Raw genomic sequence first — 21,239 nt, 5'->3', positions numbered from 1 at the left:
TGGCGTTGGCCGCCAGTGAAGTGGGTAGGTACTAGACAAATTATTGCGAAAGTCAAAGCTATTGTTGCATGTGTTTGTGTTATTTTTGCTTCGAAATCATTTAGATCTCTGATGAATGTATGTTATGTTTCTTTCATTTCTGATTTTGCATGTCCTTGATGGTTATTGTGCAGCACACGTCTCTACGTATATGTTAATATAACATAAAAAATAAAATGAAACATTCCATTTAATTAATTGGCCGTCGCTTTCATTCGTCGAAATAAAATTGCAGATATAAAACAATACATGTCACTATATTTGTTATAAAAAAAACAGTAAAACATTTTCCTCTTTCATTTCTGTTTGACAGTCATTTAGAACAGCCGGTATGGTCGTTTCAACAATACATCACATTCTCGAAATTGCTGTACCTTCGTCAAGGGGCTTCTATATGCATATGTTAAAATAGAAAAAATCGATTTTTCTGTTTTAAGCCAAGGTCAGATTACTACAGTGGAGGGGATATTTTTTTGCGTTTATGGAGGATTTACTATATACATATGTATACAGCTACGTGTGCAATATAATTGGAACGCGATGAAACCTATACATAGTGTCCTAACCTTTTGTCGGTGCTTGTAGCAACTTCTGTCAATACCTTCAGTAATAAATGAAGAACCTTTTCACTGGTTGACAGGAAAATATCCCGTTGGCGTCAACAGCATACTAAGCCATCGCGCAGGTAATTTTTGTTCTTCAATTTATCTCTGTACACCGATCGGAATTTATCAAGGGACGAGACGTGGCGGAGCCTTGGGAAAAATCCTGGAGGACTCGGCTGCGTCGCGTCGTGGCTGCGACAGGGATATGAAAAAATCCGTCGGAGTCCGGGTCGGTCTTGGAGGATGAGGCAGGATCAGGGATGGCTTGCGTAAAAGTGGCCTTGAGCCGGGATTAATCCGCCAGCAAACAAAGATACCGAATCCTCTCTAAGCGGGGCACGATGACGCGCGCGGCCCTCTTTCAACTTCACCCTCGTCTAGCGGCATTTCCTGCGGCGCGGCGCGGCGCCTGCAACGTATCTTTTCTTTCGAGGGTCCTCGAGCGAGGCTCTTTTGCTTTTCCTGAACCGACTCGGCTCGGCGTTCGCTGCGTACACCGAACAAAGACACAGAGAGCAGAGAGAGAGAGAGAGAGAGAGAGAGAGAGAGAGAGAGAGAGAGAGAGAGAGAGAGAGAGAGAGAGGAAGGGGAAAAGGGAAAAAAGAAGTCCTTCTGGCCGTTCGTTCGACTGTCGCCGCAATATTTATACCCTAACAGTGGTAGTCGGGCTGCACGGCGCGTTCTTGGCGCCGGCAAAATAATCAAAGTGAAATACCGATCCTCGAGAGGGAAAGGTACGAGGGAAACGCCGCCGTGCTGTGGCAACGTCATTTTCACGCGGTAATAACATAGCCATTGACGGCGGCGGCGTCCGCTTTTGCGAGCGCCGCGACACAATGATGCCTGGCCAGCGCCGCGTCTCAATTACACCGCTCCGCGAAACAATATCTACGATACGAATGTTTAATCAAAGGTCAGAGTGCGCGGCCTGGCGACAAAGACTTGATTAATAATTTCCATTAATGGATCATTTGAAACGCGTATTACGTCCGCTGATAACTTGGAACACGGGGTCAGGGATTCACTGTTAGCGTCCCCGCGTTCGTCCCCACGCTTATGTTATTTTGCATCCACCGATCGCGTTGCGAACTTGTAAATCGCTTTGCCGTAACGGAGAATTGTATCGGGATGGAATGTTCAATGTTTCTTAACACTTTGAGGACTTCGTTGACGCCAAGGATCGGGCGCAGCTGATTTTTCCTTTGTGCGAACGCGCTTTCGTACTCTTCAATCCACTCTGATTTAGATTGCGAGGATTAACTGGGTCTGTCGAATACAGGAGAGAATTATCGGAATGGTCTAGAGTCTGGACGATAGCGAGGGACGGCTTTTCGACGTATTGCTGATAATACACACCAAAATATAATATAATCTATATTTTCTAAATGTAGTCTCAGTCTTTTCTCTCCATGTCTGACTTATTCACTTTTTACTACTTCAAAGTCATTGCTGCAAGGTTCACCGTATAAAAGTGCTTTGCATAATAATCGTCTCGATCCTAATTTTTCGTAGTTCATAAAACGCTTGCCTAATGGGATTAGTTTTCTGAAAAAAAACATAATCAAGATTTATAAACATTTAACCGGGAACAGATACTTTCTCTATTCGCAGTACTAAATCACAAACAATAAAATCATTTCAGCAGACATGGTCGCCAAAGAAATCATGCCGCGAGGGGTTGAAAACAAAGGGACGCAAACTGGGAATTATGTGCGGCCGGAGTAAGATTAAAACGTTATTTACTCGTCCTCCCGGAGCTCGAGAGATCTAACAATCTGCATACTACCGTATTTCAGGTTTAATTCCTATCAAAGAGCAGTCATTTACACCTTGAAGAGCCCGGGGCTCGTAATTATCCGCGGCATGAAAACTCCTCGGCCGTCTAAGATGGCGTCTGAAGCCTCGGAAGCTGTGTGCATCGGTTAGATATGGGTTAGATACACCATCCACGGTTCGCGAAGTTCACCTGGAAGACTGTCAGTTGTCTTAAGAGGTCGGGAGTAAGCAACTTCAAGCTGAAACTTCATTAACAGCAACAAAAGAGCCGGTTTCCTCGGGCTCGGCTGCGGCGATCAATGGCGTGGTAACGCGACGCGACGCCACGCCGAGCCGCCCGAACTCTCTAATCTCTTAGCTAGACGTTTTGTCTGTGTTTTGATTGACCGTCGAAACGATCGATCGTCGAAGTTGGTTCCTCTCCGCCCCACCTCTCTCTCTCTCTCTCTCTCTCTCTCTAGAGTCGGGTTAGGTGTCCGGAAGTTTCGGAAGTCGGTCACAGGCCGGGAAGAATCAAGCGAGGGTGACGGTTCTATATACCTGGCGCCTGGAACTCGCTACTTTTCCACTTATAACGACCAGGCTAACTTTCAACGGTCTCTTCCTCTCTCGAGTAACAGCCACCGGAAGTTTATACACGTGTAATTAGCTTAACAAGTAAGCCGGGAGCTGCACTAATTGCACGCGAGCGAATCGCAACGATACTACGGCAGCCGACGAGTGAAATTGTTCCATGTCACGCTAACAGGCCGGGATTTACGGGATTCCAGTCTCGCCCTCGTTCAAACGGCCCTCATTAATTCCCCGGATCGGCGGAAACACCCTTAGAAAAATATCCGCCGGTCAGAATGCACCTGTTTCGCGCCCCGTCATTATCTGCCGATCCGAATATACCGAATATACTGCGATACTGTCCAACCCGTTATCGCTCCTGTCGCATCAGACGCCGCTATGAATCACTTTGATAAAAATTTCCGGTTTATTCCTACACCGCGCACAACTACAGTGACCTACAACAAAATTGAACCAACGAAACTATTTAAAAGAAACAAAAATCATTATCTATGTATTCAGTAAGGCAGAGCGCCGTAGATTTTAAGAAGCACGCGATTTTAAAATTATTTTAGCTCGGGGAACGATTAATATCTTGACAATATTTTATTCCTGACTGAATTTTGCACCAGTCCAAAATACCAGCCAAGAAATATATTTAATTTTTTTGTTTAAGCACCCCTTGGACTGCCCTGATGGATGCAAGTTGTTTTCGCATATTTGTTACTAAAGTTTGCGTGCACGCAGTTCGAGAGTTCGATCGAACAGAACAACTTCTTGCCGAGTCGATATCTGTTAGGTCTCCACGTTAGAAAGATTGAATGCCGGGGCAACTGCGTGCGAACGAACAAAACAGTCATGCGTGTCACATTCGAGGGAGGTTCTCCACAGCAGCGTCGTCCTCCGCGACGCAAACTCTGCGCGAGATTGGTGACTTCGACAACGATTTATCGGCAATGTCGCGCAATAAGCGCGACAGAACGTTTGCCGCTATTTCCTGTCGCGTGGCGTTCTTTTTACTGCCGCATGCGATTTAGAACGGTGTTCCGCTCGGGGATAATGCGAGGCAGAAACGGCTGAGTCGCTCGGTGAATTTGTCGCGGCCTCTTGAACAGATTTATGCGCGCCCCGAGATATTTTTTTCACAGTTGTGGGATCTCCGTATGCATCATGGCGGAGTTCGCCGACTTTTACGCCTCGACTGTTTTAAGGGCAAATATATTGAAATAATTCGAAACGAGCCATGTTCTCTCTCTCGTCTCTGAACGGAAGTCCTCTTGTTTTCAGCTTTACGCGCGAGGCTAACAATCGTTCAGAATTTATCATACGCTGGCGGCCTGATATTCGAAACTGTGCACTTCAGAAAATAAGCATAGTTCATGTTTCATACATTTCAGTTGTTCTTCTTGTTCTTTGAATTGTACTTTTTAGTTATTTAATTCGTATACATAAAACATAGGCTGTGTTGCATAGCACGCTGTTAATGCGTCTCCATTTTTAATTTCCGAGCTGCGAATACGGAACTTCATTTATATGAATCCCTCGGGAGACAAACTGCTCGCATAACCAGATCGTTCGTATAATACGAGCACAACTAGCGCGCTCCTCACTGTCGTATCGTATGATATATCATTAGAAGTTCTGACAATTGTAGTTTGCGTTCCAATAAGTGGATTTTATTAATCATTTGGTTATGCGCGGAATGACGTTTCAGACCTTATGAACGTATGTTAGAGGTGAATTTGTTGTACCAATAATTTGATATTGTTCGTCGCATTTATTTCGTCCAACTCTACTGATCACGATTCGTGGTTCACCCGGTATATTGTTGCTCTTACGCGAAATAAAATAAAAATTTCTTCGGTATTTTAGTTTCATTCGAATGAACAACTGCAATTTCCTTTTACCTATTGAATTATTTCATGTTTACTGAACGCAAATACTGCAAAATTTGCTTGATGGTGTAACATATGGTGTAAATTTTACGTTGCGCATTGATCGACTTTTCGTGCATTTTAGCTGTTAATCGTCGCGTCGTGTAATTAGAGTGACGCTCGGCAGGAATTCATATAATCGGGCACTTAACCTTTCGTTATGTCATTATTACAGTACACGACTGCGTGAAAGTAAATCTGATTGACGATATAAATGCAGAGATTAAATTAATTAAACCATCAATTTGAAAAAATTTAATCTTTCATCGGTCTCTTCTTTGCCGGCTCTTTGGACTTTTTAGGTCATTTTACATTAAATCGATCATACTTTGTTGATTATCAGCGATTTTAATTAACATAAAGTATAACGTATAGAGTGCGCGTAAATTAAGAATGGACTTGTACATCATTTTACCAATTCATTACAATTTGAACATCAAGTATCCGTTTTTCTGTGAGTAACATTATTGCAATAATTCAATGATTCGGCTGTTTTAAGTTTAAACGAAAAAGAATTCGATCTAATACGATAAACATAGTGCCGAAAATAGAATAAAATAACAAATGCAAATTTAGGAAATTGAACATTCAAGATCAATTATTAATTTCACGTGCATTATAGCGCGTTTCGTATTGGGCAATATTTCAGTAGAATTGGGGTAATCTTCTTGCACTTCACTCACCTAAAAATGGTATAATCTTATAGACTCATGATCAGGGTAATTATTAGCTTGCAATTCTCTGGCGTTTCACTGTATGCAAATGCGAGCGGAGCCATAATACCATTAATCAAGTGGATAGCATCAACATCTATAATAATAGCTACATAACTCCAAATACATTTAGCGATCCTTCTGAAATCTTCACGCTTGATTATACACCACGTGAACAAATTTCTTCGTTAAGATGTAGTCGAACATCAATCTTGAATTAATTTTATCGTCCAGACTAGTTGAGCCTGACGGATTTTATGCATTTTATTATATATTTTACTGATATTATATTTATCTGTGTCCCATCGTGATTATTAATGTGTATTTATTTCACATTTTTCGGATTATGCGAACATGTTTAAAAAAATTGGAAGCCTCCAAACATTCGAAGAATATGCATATTTGGTATTGAAGTTTTAGAGACATCAGTTTTATAGGAATTCAGTAATAAGATATTTCCAGATATCACACGACGTCTTCAAGACGTCCATTTTACGTATATTTTAGGTCTGAAAGTCTTACGTCCTAAAAAGATCTCTTTAAGAGCATAAACAGTGTGGTTTTTATATACTCATAATCTAGCAGTAAGTGTTAGGTTTGTGTTATTTGTTCGGGTCATGAGAGAGCCCAGGAGACCGTTGCAGGATTAAATTACTCTCAAAGCTAACTGCAACGTTCATATAAGACCGACCGGGGAGAATTTTTTGCCACAGTTTGTCTCTCGGTTTCGTTCGCCGAGAATAAGGCGCGTGTTACATCGATGGCGGCTTTTCTGCTCAAACGACCGCGAAATTAAGAGGAAAATATTTGGCTGCTACCGCGAAATTTTCTTTGCCGGTGTTAGCAACGGGTTAGATTGCCGCCCGTGTCAGGGGTGTGGTATCCACGACGGAATTCTTCCGGGCAAATAATGATAACGACGCGAAGCTTTTAGCGCGAAAAAGAAGGAGGAGTCCGACGAACGAAACACGAATTCGGACTGACAATACCAGAGTTGAACGCAACAAGATTAATTCCTTGCATCAAGTTCATCAGTCGCGACAGAATTTTCATCATCGCGTTCATTTTGTTTCGTTCGAACGGCTAAACCGCTTCTTCAAGTCGAGAATTCGAAGAACAATGGTAAAAATTCACCCCATACATTTCGACCCAGTCGTCTTCAATAAATCTCGCGCTGTGAGCGCACCTTGCTACAGCTCGAGAGCGAAAAATTCTTTTGCAGCACCAGTCCACACGTAACTAAAGAATACAAAGCGTCATTTAGCTGAAACACGACGGTGCAGGCGTAAATAGAGACTACGGATTTTATTACAATATATTCAGTAAGTGAAAAAATTAAAAGAATTTAAAGGTGTTTTGATGAGTCCTGTTTTGGTGGATACAACTATTACAAAGTATTGTCCTCAGACTTAGCAATAACAAAAGTAATTTATACACTTGTTCGCCGTGAAACGCCACACATTTCAGCCATAATCAGTCTCAATTCATGGTAGGGTCGCCTGCATTCTTCGCTCGTCTTCCTCGCAGATACAGTACGTGACAAGAAGCCCACATCCCTTTTGAATATACCCTTTTTTAACGTTGAAACAGTATATTACACTTCTTTGATGTTGGCGGGTCTTTATAGGTGTAATAAATGATTTTTTAGAACATTTATTAAAACTTATTATAATATTGGGGAATGTTAAAATTACATTAGAAGAATGTGGAAGTAGAATGTGGAGAAGATACATATTTCAAATCACTTTTTAACTGTTTGAAATTACCTTCCTTTGAAGTGCACGGTTCTGGCCAATTATGTCCAACCATTCCACATTATGTGAATAATTTTAAACTACTTTTGAGCACACACACACTTCGGTCTGTGAACAACTGCGTTATTTTATTAGGAAATACGTTGTCCACCAACGACTGTTGCTTCAAACGTATTTATTTGTTCACGAATCACGTGCAAGTATTGCACACACGATTACTAAACATTAATACATATCATAGCATTCGCAATAATTAAAAACAGGAATAGATTGTGTTCAGAACCTATCAATCTTACGTTTCATACACGAAAGTGTTTATTGCAATAGTTCTCCTCTCAGAGTTCAGTGACCTTGAAATATTATCTATATAAATGTTGTCAAGGTCGTCCATCCATTTACAAGTCAAGTTTTCTGCAGTTATCTCGTGAACTCTACAGCCGACCGTCGAAAACTTTAAAGGGAAATATTGTTCAGAATGGTGACTTTGACGTCATATTTCAAGGATTATGAAATCTGAGGGTAGGACCCTCTTCTACAAAAGTTCATCGGTTTTCTTCTGATTAAAACTATTGAAATCTGAGGGAAGGACCCTCTTTTACAAGTTCATCGGTTTTCTTCTGATTAAAACTATTCGGTGAAATGGCAAAGCACACGTAATTGCATTCAGGAGCAAACCCAGGCAAGCTTATTTCTTAAGCTTATAATATTATACAAAAGAGAATCTATCTTTGATAACAAGCTGCGTTTTTGTATTTTATCTGTAGCGTAATAAGTGACATAATTGTTTGCAAAAACTTAGTCATTGTAATATTAAACGATAACCACGTTAGGAGGTATAATTGGATTCGCGCGATGCGGTAACCAAATTAGTGGCAAATTAAACATTAATGAGCGAATAACAAGATTAACATGCACTTGCAACTCTGGTTATAATTTAACATATGAGTAGAGAAGAAACATTCTGCTTGGTACCAACAAGAAAATGGACAACGTCCATATGCATGAGACTGATAATATGCTTATTCTGTAAACCGTCCTTGACAGGAAGCGTTGGAAGATGAAATAGCAAGAGAGCACGAATTCCGTCAAAGAAAAGAAGTTTTCCGGAAACATGTGCACAGTTGCGAGACCGTACAACAACGCTTTTGAGATCCTTTAAGAAACGTCCTTTAAGAGCACGACGACGCGACGGATGCATTCCAAGATTATTCAACTGGTGCTCTTAGGGCGTACGCGACGACCAAAATGCGCTACGTTGCGCCAGGGAGACCGGCGATAAAAGAAGAGAAATGGGAACGTACCTTAAGAGTATCCTGCAGGTTTTGTACTCTACAGTGCATATAGACATTAGCGCCGAGTTGCACGGTAATGTTGCTTTCCGAATCTTCGAAAAAGGGCCTAGGCTCGGGAGTGCCGCCAGTCTCTGTCGCGATACTTTCCACCTCATATACCTGCGAACACGATGGAATATAATGTGTCACATCATGTCAGGGAGAGGTCACATCAAAATCACCGTCACAGGTTTCACCGACACAGTTTAAACAACTTTAGTAAACAACAGTATTATCCGCTATTAACATCATTTCACAACCACGTTAACCGACAGCATCTAACTTCTTATACAATAGTATAATAATTGTATCTTTATGTCAGCGCCATCTTTACAAACAATATTACTACCGGATAATACTGTCGTCGGCTGATCTTTACTTTACCGAACTCAAAATTTCTGTATTTCTCCTATAAATTATGATGTATTTGGTATGTCACACAGTAGATTTGTACCCGGGGCGGCTGCAGATCGAAGTTTCGATCCTGTAGGATCAATGGTTCAGGAGTTATGCTTGCTTAAAGTTGAGCAATCTGCAGTGTTTTTGACAGGTAAGGACCCCGCCATATTGGTTTGTAGTGATGGTCGCGCGCCGCTTACCGAGCAGAATAATTAATAAATTGGTTGATGAGAGAGAGATTAGGTCGGGGTGGGGGGGGTCACTACAAACCAATATGGCATAGCCTTTACCTGTCGAAAACACTGCAGATTGGTCAACTTTAAGCAAGCATAACTCTTGAACCATTGATCCTACAGGATCGAAATTTCGATCTGCAGGTTCTCCGGGTACAAATCTACTGGATTACATACCAAATACATCATAATCTATAGAAAGGCACAAATTTTGTGTCTGGTAAAGTAAAGTTTACCTCTGTGTAAACGAAATATAGGCATTTAGACGAGTAAAATGTTTTAATATTTTCTCTCCCACTATATATACACAATTAACATACAGAGACGCTGTTCCTGAAATTACAGCAGAGCGTTCAAATGTTTCGCACTGCAGAAATTACGTAAAGGTTGAAGGCACTTTGTCAGCCAGCAAGAAAGAGAGATAACAGTGTTCTGTACAGCGTGCCGAGCGAAACGGCGCAAAGGGTATGGCCGTGGCTTTTTCAAAAGATATTTTAACTCCTTGTTCCAATTATGCAGCCGACTTACCTCGGTAAAAGGCGAGCTGAGGTGATGCCAGAACGGCTTCGGCAGGTTTTCCAGTCCAGGAAACGGCTTAGCACCTGAAACAATTTCGAACCAGATTATACCTTCCTTTGCTTAAGCTTTGTTACTTGTATACAATAGCGTAATGAGACCTTGACCGCGAACTTATATAATTCATTGATTTTACTTCTGCACTTTATTAATAAATGAAAATAGATATTGAACATAATCAAACGTAAATTGAAGGAAAAGTATGCGAAACATTCTTAAAGATCCGGCTAATTTTTTCTATATGTATCGAATCGAATGCAATCAGGAATAACATTTAAAGAAATTGAAAATATTGTTGCATTGTTTTCAACTCTATGAAGTTATTAACATGTCGAATGTCATGGTGGTCACCGGTGACCATTGTATTGCTTAAGAATGGAATGTATTGCTTAATGGCATCGAAGAACAATTTATTACTAGATTATAATGTAAGATGATAACTTCATTATCCAGGAACTAACTGATAAATAATAGAAATATATAGAAGGGGTTTCGTGGAGTGGGGAGACAAGCATTAATCTGACGACTCTGGTTCCATGAAATCGACCTTCTTCGTTATGTTATGTATCTCCCTTAATCGCTTAATTTTTATTTGCAACACCGTATCGTTCGAAATCTGTACACTATCATCTCAAAAAGCTCGTTACAATTGCAGTATTGGATAATTAAAACTTTTTCTTTATTAATCGCTCAGGCAAATCGGAAAGTTTTCTACCGCGTTACTAATCGTTCAACGAACTTTACAATAAATTGATACAATAGTTGTGAATTCCAGGCTTGTTGCACTAATGGCGGGGTTGCAGATATTTGCACCGCATTGCTTTCTTTCCGATCCGAAGACAGGATAACGTCTTGTGTCTAGGATCACAGCTGGATAAGACAAAGCTGCGTTTCGCATTGGACGTGGCTTACAGCGGTGATTTATGGTGGCATCCTAGGGAACTTTTATTACCAGCACGATCACTATACTACGTCCTTGTACCCGTGACCTCATTCCGGTTGTTTACTTCGTTATAGAATGTTAACTGACAGGTAACGGATGAATCGTTCATGAAAATTAGCCGGAACAGTGTCACCACGAAGACCAGTACAGCGATCCCTCAGCATTCGTCTTAATTTCGGATCAAGATGAATGAACAGTTGCAAACGAAAATATATATAAAATTCATGCAGATAAATGTGTAAGATCAATGTCGGTATTCTATTAATGTAGAACTTTCAAATCATGTTTCCTGACTCTTAAGTGAACCATTGGGGCTGATGCAGCTCTAATGTATGCTAATTATTTAATGCGTAACTATTAATAACTATTTGTGGATTAGATCAAATTTTGCAACGTCACTACGTGTCTTCTTACAATTTTACAATAATATTGAATATAATTTAATTGAATCATTCCATTTTTAAAGTACATATTGAAGGTCCACTTACGGTCAATATAACCGTCCGTAACAGTTATCGTGTGTGATATCGATAACGTAGGTTTGCAAACAGAGTTGGCCTGCTGCATACCAAAATCGCTCAACTCTACACACGCATAACTTTTGAACCAGTGCATTCCCAACATTAAAATTTCAGTTTCTGGAATTTTCTCGTCGAAACCTACAGGATTATATTTAAAAAAAAAACTAAAAAATGTTTGGTTTCCGGAGTTGAAGTTCAGCTCAGATGTGTACACAATCGATGCTCGGCCGATCACTTTGTCGTTTGCCGCCAACATGCGAGTCTCTCGAACACATTCCCCGTGTTTTCCCCCTGCCCCGTAGTGTGTGTAAAGTGTCATATGTATCAGTTTGTTCAGTACTGTATTCTCCCTTAGCGGACGAGGATCATTTCCCCCGATATCCGCGTGGAGCAAGGAGGAGCAAGTAGTCCCTCGGTAGTCAGCCTAAACAATCGTTGATAGCGAGGATCGTGCGTTGCGCGTTGCGCCCGACGGTCTTGGCACAGGTTGGCGCCGCGCGCGGAAGAAGTAATAAAGTCAGTTTCCAGACGGGCCTCGCCCTTTGAGCCGAAATCGGAGAACCAGAGGAATCCCGACGGTTATAAAGGCCGCGACTGAAAGAGACACACAGCCAGGCCGGTGGGGAAATAAAATAAGAAAAGTAGAATTCGAAAGGCCACAAGGGACCGCAATATCTCTCCATGAAATTCGGCGAGCGAAACGGCGAACCCGGGTCGACGAATCGTTCGTTTGGAACGACGACCCGGGGAGAAGGTCCTCCTTCATCTCACGAGAAGACGAAAAGTTCGGGAACGACCGAAACGGTCCCACCTGAAAATCATTTACCCAACTGATCGGTTCTTAGCGAGCAAAGCAAGCAAGGAAACTACCTTCTTTCCCTTCGAGTGTTCGAACATTCCTCCGTATTCTCGGGTCCTGTTAACCATCTCCTCAGAGGTCCTCGGCGGCGACGTTTTGTCTCGTCCTTCTCTCTTCCCCCTCCCGGACCCCGACGACACCCACTACTTACTCTCCTTTCTAACTATTTCGCGAAGAACGACAGGATAATCCTCGAGAAATTTATCAGCTCCGGGGCGAGAGGACTCTCCTTCGCCCTTTCTGGCCGGACCAATCTCGCGAGGCGAATTCTCCTGGTACAGAGGCAACGCCGAGAAAAGGAATGAAGGGACTTCTAATATCTGCTGGAAAGACGGAGCACATAATCTCTCCGGAAGGATAAACCCGCTCTCGCTGGTCAGGATTTCGAAATACGTCCGCGAAGGGACGTCGCGCGCGGAATTACTCAATGGGATCGATTCGAGCTGGTTGCACCGAGGAAATTGTTTAGGCTCGCCGATTCGATCATCCGCTAGCATTGCTGCACCCGGGCAGTCAGGTGTGAGATAGAATTTCTGGAGAAAGTGGCGTCGCAATGGCTTAAAGCGTATCTACCCAAATATGACTAATAATTAGCTAATTCATCGTGGATAGCCAACGATCAAATGACTAATAGTGTAGACGTATTAGCCATTTGCGTGTTACAGTAAATCACTCTCATTTCCTTTTAGTGGGAATGAATCAGAATAGTCTACGCACATTATTTAAAGGTAACATCATAATTTATTAGGAAATATAAGGAAGATTGATAAAAAATATGTTTACATATACAATAAATGTTTTATGTGACGAATTTTGGCATCGGCCAATTTTATTCGTTAATCACGAATAACGAGTAACCGGATTTATCCATCATATTTCCAGTCGTTATTTGCACAGGCAAAGAAAAATATATTTTATTCGTTATTAGCGAATAACGAATGCTTTTTTTTATCCGTTACTTTATATGACTATGGCGCAACGCTGTTCTATAACAATGCTGTGAGAATATTGTAGAATCGAAAATAAGAAAACGAAATCGTAAAAATATATTTTCATTATTCGTATAACAGTAGAGCCACTATTATCCGAACCAGCGAATAAGGGATCTTGAAAAGACAGTCTTCGATGGTTAAAAAAACATTATAAATTACTTTAACAAATAAGGCTTCTTAACATTAACTGTATATTTTACTTACATATACATAATCCTTATTTGTAACCAATACGATATCGGCGATGAAATACTTGTTATTCTATGACTGTTTTTCTTGTTGGCTACAACAGTTATAGTCCCTGGTACAAATTTATTCAAGGCAAAATATTTATTTGTACGTGCTTTAATCTCATTATGAAAAAATACCGGAGTGAAACGTGGAAACGTATACCCGCAGTAATAGGTACATTTACCCTAGTTGGAAAGGGTCTCGTGCCCATCACTAGGAAAAAGCAAAGCGATACTGTGAGTGAATTGACAGGCAGTACGGTGATCCAATTATGTTCCAATTTATAAATCATGGCCGGTTTCTAAGGGGTTGCAAGATTGATAAAACGTAATAGATTTCCCCCCCCCCCTGGTCGATTCTGGCATTTTAGTTCGTAATGTAAAGGCTCGGATCGAAAACTGCGCCGAATAGAGGTCGGTTTGTCGCTCTGTACAGCGTTGAATTTATGGTTGCTGTCCGTAGCCGTGAGATTTATGGGAATCCGATGCCTTAATTGGAAAATTATAGGACAATGTCTGGGAACCGACCGTTCGGCGCACGGCTCGTTATTCAGCGCGTATAATCTACCCCTCGCCGACTTTTCGAACAGCACCTCGATATTTCCTTTCCAACAGAAGCTCACGTGTCACCCAGACTTTCACTTCGAGATAACAGAATCATCGTTCCGGTCGACAGAATTTTAAATGGTAATTTTAAGCGGCGGATTTGAATTCGAAATCACTGTTCCCCGTAAACACGAGTGTTCCCGAATTCAATGACCAATTACCAATTCAGTATTCGTAGAGAATTTGCGGATATACTGATCGCTTATGATACCGTGTTTAACTTCAAAGTTAATTACCCATCCGCAAAAATTAACGATGTCACTGTCCGATAAGGGTATTTAATTGTCGGGCTGCTAGAAAGTTTTATTATTACACGTTGTCGATACCCAGATCCATTGTTGACTAATGACTGAGTTTTAGTGACGTGGTCATCACACAATTTCACGGACCGTGGAGATTAATTCTCACGTTCGGTCTTTTTTCATCGTTTATGTACGAGGACGTACTACTGATAAAGTTAATTATACAACAACTTTGTAACTGAACCAACTGTAAATCGCATCTTTTTCGTTTCGAGGTATTTATTGGAGTTTTATGTTCAGAAATGGAGACTGTTTAAACAGTTCGAAGACACGACCATGAAGTTCATTTAATGCTTAAATTTAACGAATTCATAAAATATATGTAGTATTTACTGTTCAGTAAAATTTCAATGAATAATTTTGTAAAAATCGAATAAAATTTTAATGTTATCTATATGTTAGCAACTAGTTTTATTTGTAAAATTAAGTAGCTTTAAAGAGTAAATAAACCTTTGGCCTGAAAAATGCAGATACTGCAACAGTATATGTATATCGAAAAAATGATAGCATAAACTGCTAGAAAGAAGAGAATAAAAATATGTTTACTCACAATAATGTGATTAAATACAGTCGTTCGCTTTTGTATGATTTTAACGATTTCGAAATTTGTTCTTTATCGTTATTTCGCCCGTTCTTCCGTGACATTGTTCTTTAAGTGATCTACGCTTTTAAATTGTCGTTCCCTTTCGTAAACCGACCTTGCAAGCTCGCCGTAACAATTTCCAATTATATTAAGTTCGGGTGACTTCCGACGGCATACTTTTTCTTTAAGGTACAATAAAACCGTAACAAAAAGATCGCAGATCGACTTCCGAGAAGTAATTGTAAAGGGGATGCATCCCTTTATAATTTCACTTTGAAACCAATGAGAAAAATGAATTGCTTCACACCACAGAACCGTTTGAATTCGCACAATTTCAAATGAAGAAGAGTCATTTTTCGTGCGGTTTTGTAATAAAGAAGAGTTTCTGACAAAATTAAGTTCAAGAACGCGCAAATACGAGATCGCCCTTTAAAATGAACACGTACAGAATGTAACATTCTTTTTAGACGTAGTTGCGGGAATTCAAAAGTCAATATTTTCGGTCATAATTGAATGATACTTTAACCCATCTTTTGTCATCTCAACCTCATTTGTCTTTCGTTCCATAAATGCTCATAATTGGAAAATCGCTCAGTTAAGAGGTCACTGTTGTGAATTAGTTTTTAATATTTACAGCAGATCTCTCGAGAAATATCCTCTCTGTAAGCGAAAATCCTATACAACAGACAGTTGAACAGATTGTCCGATTCACCATCCTTCCGAGGCTAACCGCTTTAGAACCGCAGATGATATTTGCGGTGAAATATTGCCAAACCTTGACAATGAAATCAGCGCGCGATCTGTCCAACGTCGGATTGGGGAGAATTTAATCTAATAGATTGGTCTGCACGACAAAAGCCACTGGCGTTTAAAATAAATTTACGTGCCAGGTTTCGGTTTATCTTTCTTAATTGGATAGAGGCAAAGTGGTCGAAAGTCGTGTTTACCAACGAACATCGAATTACTCATCTTAGATGAGTGACGAAAACGATTATAACGATTATAAGTATTTTATATGTAACCACCTAATAATGCGAGACCAAAACATCACAATGGAAATGAATTTATGCTCTTTCTAGGCTGGTTCACAGGCAGCGTCCGAGGTATATCCGCCATTCCATATATGAATAGAAATCACGATTACGCGAGTATTAGCTTGCATTATGCGGAACTAATTAGAAGGGAGAATTAATCAATTCTGATTATATTCGAGCGATCCGACCATCCCAATTGTTTTACCCGCTGCAGGCTTGAGTGTATAGCTTCGTATCTGACTATTTTAAAAGGGCTGCAGGAGAAAAAATTGATTTGATTGCTTACCAATTGGACCGGCGGCATACAGAAATTGTAGTTGGTGCACCAAAATGGAGGCCACCACGGCCGTAATACGACACAACATCGTAGTCAATCCTCAACTCATCTCTGTTTGGAAAGTTGGAACTCGGGGCCTTTTTTCTCCTGATCTGAAATTTAAAATGATCAATTTCCATGTTATGCTTACATTCATTTCCTAGTTTTCAGTGCTGCTAATGAGCTAATTCATTACATAAACTGCCTACGCGTCCCCTTTAAAATTAAATTATTTCAGGTTTTTATTTCGTGAACGTTTCAGATACATATGTGTACTTAATATACATAGGGAAAAGTTGTTCGGAATGATGACCTTCACAACATATTTCGAGGTCATCGAAAACTGAGGAACAAATCGAATAGTTAACGAAAAGAATATATTGAAATCAGGTAGAAGATTTTAGTGAATGGTGATTGGAACCTATAGGTAAGACACGGGAGCTAAATATGAATTCATATTTTTCACCAATGATCTGAACGTACTGCAAATAATATATAAATACTCTTAAAGTCTTTTAATCTTTTCACTGTTTTAAATCGCGGCCATTCATCTTCGTCATAAATGCATAAAACCCATACTCTAGTTATGAACAAGAGGGTTATGGCGACTCTGCATATGGATAGCTCAATTATGAAGTTAGGTCTAATCCAGATGGGCCAGAAGAGGAATTATTGGGGGAACGATTTAATTTATGTCAATTATGTTTGGGCAGGGAGGGTTGGATTGAATAGAGTTTACTTGAAACGAGTGACGAAGGGCCAAAAGAAAAAGGACGTCTTCCAAATGTCTCGAAGTGTTGTTAGGGCGAACAGCGTAATCCGAATCAATATCTGAAATTGAATCTTATCGCAAGGTAATTAAAGATAAAGCGGGAGTAGACGGATGCGGTCGTTAATTATACGCGATTCTCCCCAATGCGCGGCGTGCGATGCCAAACGATCCTAGCAAGCCTGTCGAAATCCCCTAGGACTTCGAAATAACGCCTCCGGTTGCCCGGGGCTAACTCAATCGGGTTCATGAGACGCAAAGCCTCCCGAGGCAGAGATCAACGCGTTAGTCCCCCGATCTATGTAGGCGTCCCAGAAAAAAGAATCCTGAGTTTCACAGCTGGATTAGAAGTTTAACATACCCCGATACTCATTGTGCTTCATTTCCTCGTGAACACCAGTCAGTGAATATTGTATCAGTGAATATTGGGACCAAAAATATCAACTACCCCAACTACCCCAAGAATTGACAATGTAAAAAATTTAAATATTAGTAATTTCAGATCATTTTGTCATTGACTGTAAGGTGACATAAGAAGAATCTGTCCCAAATTGTGATAAGGTTCCCACCACAAACCACCACTTGTCCAATACAGCAGATCCTTATATGTATAACAGTGTTGCAGAGCTGCGAAAAACGGAGATAGCAACAGATCTGTCGGGGGAGATCGATTGAGAAACTTTGGGTAACAACGGATTCGTCAGCGAGCGAGGGACGGAGGGGATTCCCGAAATGTCAATCGCCTCGAACCACGTATGTAGACTCAAAGGCCAGGGTAAATCAGTCGGTTGGTCCAAGTCAAATAGAAGATTGTTACCACGAAATTCCGTGTGATTCAATTTGACCGGAAGTTCGAGCGAAAACACGGCACGCCATCAAGTTCCCGGGTGCCGCCCTAATGAATCTATCGTCGACTCCGTTCCCGAGCCCCCTAACCCTCCTCGTCCTCGTTCAATGGTCGTCACTCTAACGTCCCACACTTTCTACCGTTTCGCCGCGTAGGAAGATCCTTTCGCGCCCTCGGCTCGTCGAGCAAGAGTAATTCCTCGCATTCTGGTGCCCCGGCGACTGTTGCCGCCACTGGAAATTCGAAATTATTTCAGTGTCTGACGCAGGTGTTGCTACCCTAAAGAATCGCGATGGCAGAACACTCTTCCGCCTTCAGATTCGCCTCTCAGACGGAGAAACCGTTCTACCGAGAATCTCAGGGTATCATTATTATTATATTCTTGGACAACGATAAGGGATCACCGAGTCAGGGGGACGAGGTTTAACGAAAGTCGATGGCTGGAAAAAAACTTGATTCTATCAATTCTACTTCCAGATTTCAGATACTTCACGCTTTGCAATTCAGAAATTACCGCGAGGTAATTCCGCAGCTTTGTTCTCATACATAAATGAATTCGACCATTTTTCGACAGTTGATTTTACTGCAAAATTTGGAATAACAATGGCACACGTTCCGGGGAAATTTCAATTCAGCGGACCGGAAATTTTCTCGGGGATTGAAAGGCTGATGCGACGACGAGGTTGCTCCAATTTTAAGTGGTTCGAGTAAACCAACGAAATGTAATTGTTGTTCTACCATGTTCAGTATTTTATCGATAGAATACCTCGGGTCTGCCGAGGGACACTTAATACGCCAGGGATACTATTCTTTGACTTTTGCCGAACGTAGAAAAGGACAGCCGAGCTCGAGAGGCCCCGATCGCCGAGAAGCGTAAATTCCCCTCATCTGGCATCACTGTACTGGCCAGAAATTTGGGACACTTTTGGATAAAATACTGTATTAGTTATTATATTCGATTTATTATTATTCGTAGCGGAAGATGGTTCTCGTAGTGAATAAAAGTGTAATAGTTTTTTGAAGGTGGACGCGTAGAAAACATATGAAGGTCAGTCAGTGTTTTAAAATGGAAAGGGGAGGGGAGGGAGCATGAATAGTCGCGCGACATCGCCGGAACGCGTCACGTGACCGGGCGGAAACGTGGGGGAATAGCGTCGTTGAAGGGGAAGGTAAAGTGGGGACACAAGTCTTAATTTGGCGGATCGGATCGCAGCATACTTAACGCTGTATGTATGGAATCGATGATGCAATGCACATCTCGTTCCGTTAGATTATTAGTACGTATTCGAATCGCAGCAAGCGATCCCCTAGCAGAGTAAAAAGAAAGGAAGCGCCGCGCGCCGGTGGAACGGACTCGTTACTACCAGATTATACCAGCGCAACTAACTTTCGATCCTGAATGAGAAACAAGATCGCGTGGAGGCAACACTCGTTCGGAGAGCGTAATCTGCTTGGGAGCGAAGAACAGTATTCGTTTTCATTAGCGGCAGCGCGAACAATGCCTTTTTAATCCTTCCCGGATTAATCATTCGCCGATATCGCCAAGCAAAAAGCTCAACTCTTAACCATGGATGTGCTCAGCCCCGTGAAACGCCTCCGAGATAAAAAAAGGAAGCGATCCTTTTGAAGTATCCCATTCGAGATTATCAACAATTTCGTGATCCTTTGCCGGCAGTGTAATCTGTTGCAGCGGGGTGGGGCAGGGGACTTCAGACATTCGTTCCCGGATGAGAATAATTAAAACAGTTCGAAAGGATATCCCTGTAATTAACCCGCCGCTGTAGCAAAATGATCCATGAGAATCGAAAGCGCAAAGTTTTAATTGGAGAGCAATTTTCGTGTAAAATTTTCGCAACGTGTATACATATACATATACATGCGTATACTGGGTGTGTTAGTCTCCATATCCTCGCTCTAATAGCTCTCTATTCACGCCATGGACTGCGGCTTGTAACCTGCAATTTATCCTTCGCATGGTTCTACAATTACTCGCATAAAAAATTTCATTACGCAATTATATTAATTGCACTATTACTCGGACGGGAGACGAACAGCGTTAACGGGGCTGCATTTTAAACGCATTCAGCCACCTTTAATTATGTGGACCCAGTGTTTTGCGGTGAACATTTTTGTCGAATCCACGGCTTCGGGTAATAATTAACGCACGAAACTAACGATATTTCGACTAGATGTTCAACTAGAAAATCGGACTTCAAACGACTTCGATATTCCGGAGACGAGTGCAAGTTTGTGCAAAATTTTTTAACTTCTGGCGTTTCAAAGTGCAATGTATCATTTCTGTAAATAATTTTGTTTTTTCTGTGCTTTCACACGGAGGAATGCAAACTTAAGCTTTAGGTTCGGATAACCGAACAGTTGTAAAATTACTTATTACATACAAGAGCACTGTGAAGAGAAATGAAAAATGTGATACGCATATACTACTACGATATTATGGAAATTTAGTAACTATACAATATCTAAGTAAGCTATCATCAACATTGTATTTGCTGAATAAACTATCTGGTTTAAAGCATTAATAAATGAATTATTATATAATAGCCGATATTCATCTTGAATATAAATTACAATTTTTATAAAACGCTCTTGTAAAACCGCCATAACTTCAGAATAAATCGATATTTTTATTTGGAAAAATATTACATATTCCCGGAATAGATATTTTCTTTTTATTTATTGTTTAATCGTCAGACGTAAATTCAATTGCAAATGTATTGGACAGTATGAAACTTCGTAGATTCCACATGGGTGGAATGTAGAAACATTACCTCCACGGATACGGTTAATAGAGAAATCTCTATCTCGAAAATGTGCAGTCAAGTTAGTCGAAGGCATTTAGATTGTAGCGCAATTTGGGAAAACAGTGGCGATTGAGCTAGCCGTTAACCGTAGAATTCCTAATCCTTGAGATGCCACATTCAAAGCTAAAGGAGCTTTCTCGAATTTGTGCATTTTCTTAGCCATTTAACCTGAAAATGGATTTTTATTTCGTAGTGCTGTAGCCCCATTTTTGAAGTTTGTGCCTGCAATGCTTCGCAAAAATTAATAAATATTAAACGATTTACAGTACACACAGATTTCCAATTTTGTGTTCCCTTCGTTTTATTTCGTGCTTGCTTCAAAACATTCTAAAATGTCTGAAAGATACGAGTATGTTATAGTTTCCACAAAAATTTTTAATAAACATATCTTCGTTGAAGGTCACGTGAATTTGTTTATTATTTATGAGCTATAAGACTGTTGTAATGAAAGTATAAAGTCCCATTTTAAAAAACTCCTACGACCTTGAAATCTCGAAGGAAGT

The 21,239-nt window shown here is 40.7% G+C and overlaps 1 protein-coding gene and 1 long non-coding RNA gene across 11 annotated transcripts in view; one reads left to right on the top strand and one right to left on the bottom strand.

Annotated features, from left to right (window-relative positions):
• Positions 1-21,239, top strand: part of LOC143207550 (uncharacterized) — a 165,347-nt gene that overhangs the window by 20,787 nt on the left and 123,321 nt on the right. The window lies entirely within an intron of this gene.
• Positions 1-21,239, bottom strand: part of LOC143207543 (opioid-binding protein/cell adhesion molecule) — a 374,124-nt gene that overhangs the window by 244,339 nt on the left and 108,546 nt on the right. For all 9 annotated transcript variants that reach the window (XM_076421174.1, XM_076421165.1, XM_076421166.1 and 6 more), the window contains 3 exons: positions 16,269-16,411; positions 9,865-9,938; positions 8,675-8,824 (listed from right to left, as the gene is read on the bottom strand). In XM_076421174.1, the coding sequence (XP_076277289.1) occupies positions 8,675-8,824; positions 9,865-9,938; positions 16,269-16,347 (303 nt within the window). In that variant the 5' untranslated portion in view covers positions 16,348-16,411. The remainder of the gene's footprint in view (positions 1-8,674; positions 8,825-9,864; positions 9,939-16,268; positions 16,412-21,239) is intronic.

The sequence above is a fragment of the Lasioglossum baleicum genome, chromosome 3 (assembly GCF_051020765.1).
Source record: "Lasioglossum baleicum chromosome 3, iyLasBale1, whole genome shotgun sequence".
NCBI classification, from domain to species: Eukaryota; Metazoa; Arthropoda; class Insecta; order Hymenoptera; family Halictidae; genus Lasioglossum; species Lasioglossum baleicum.
This window is presented reverse-complemented; position numbering and strand designations above follow the sequence as displayed.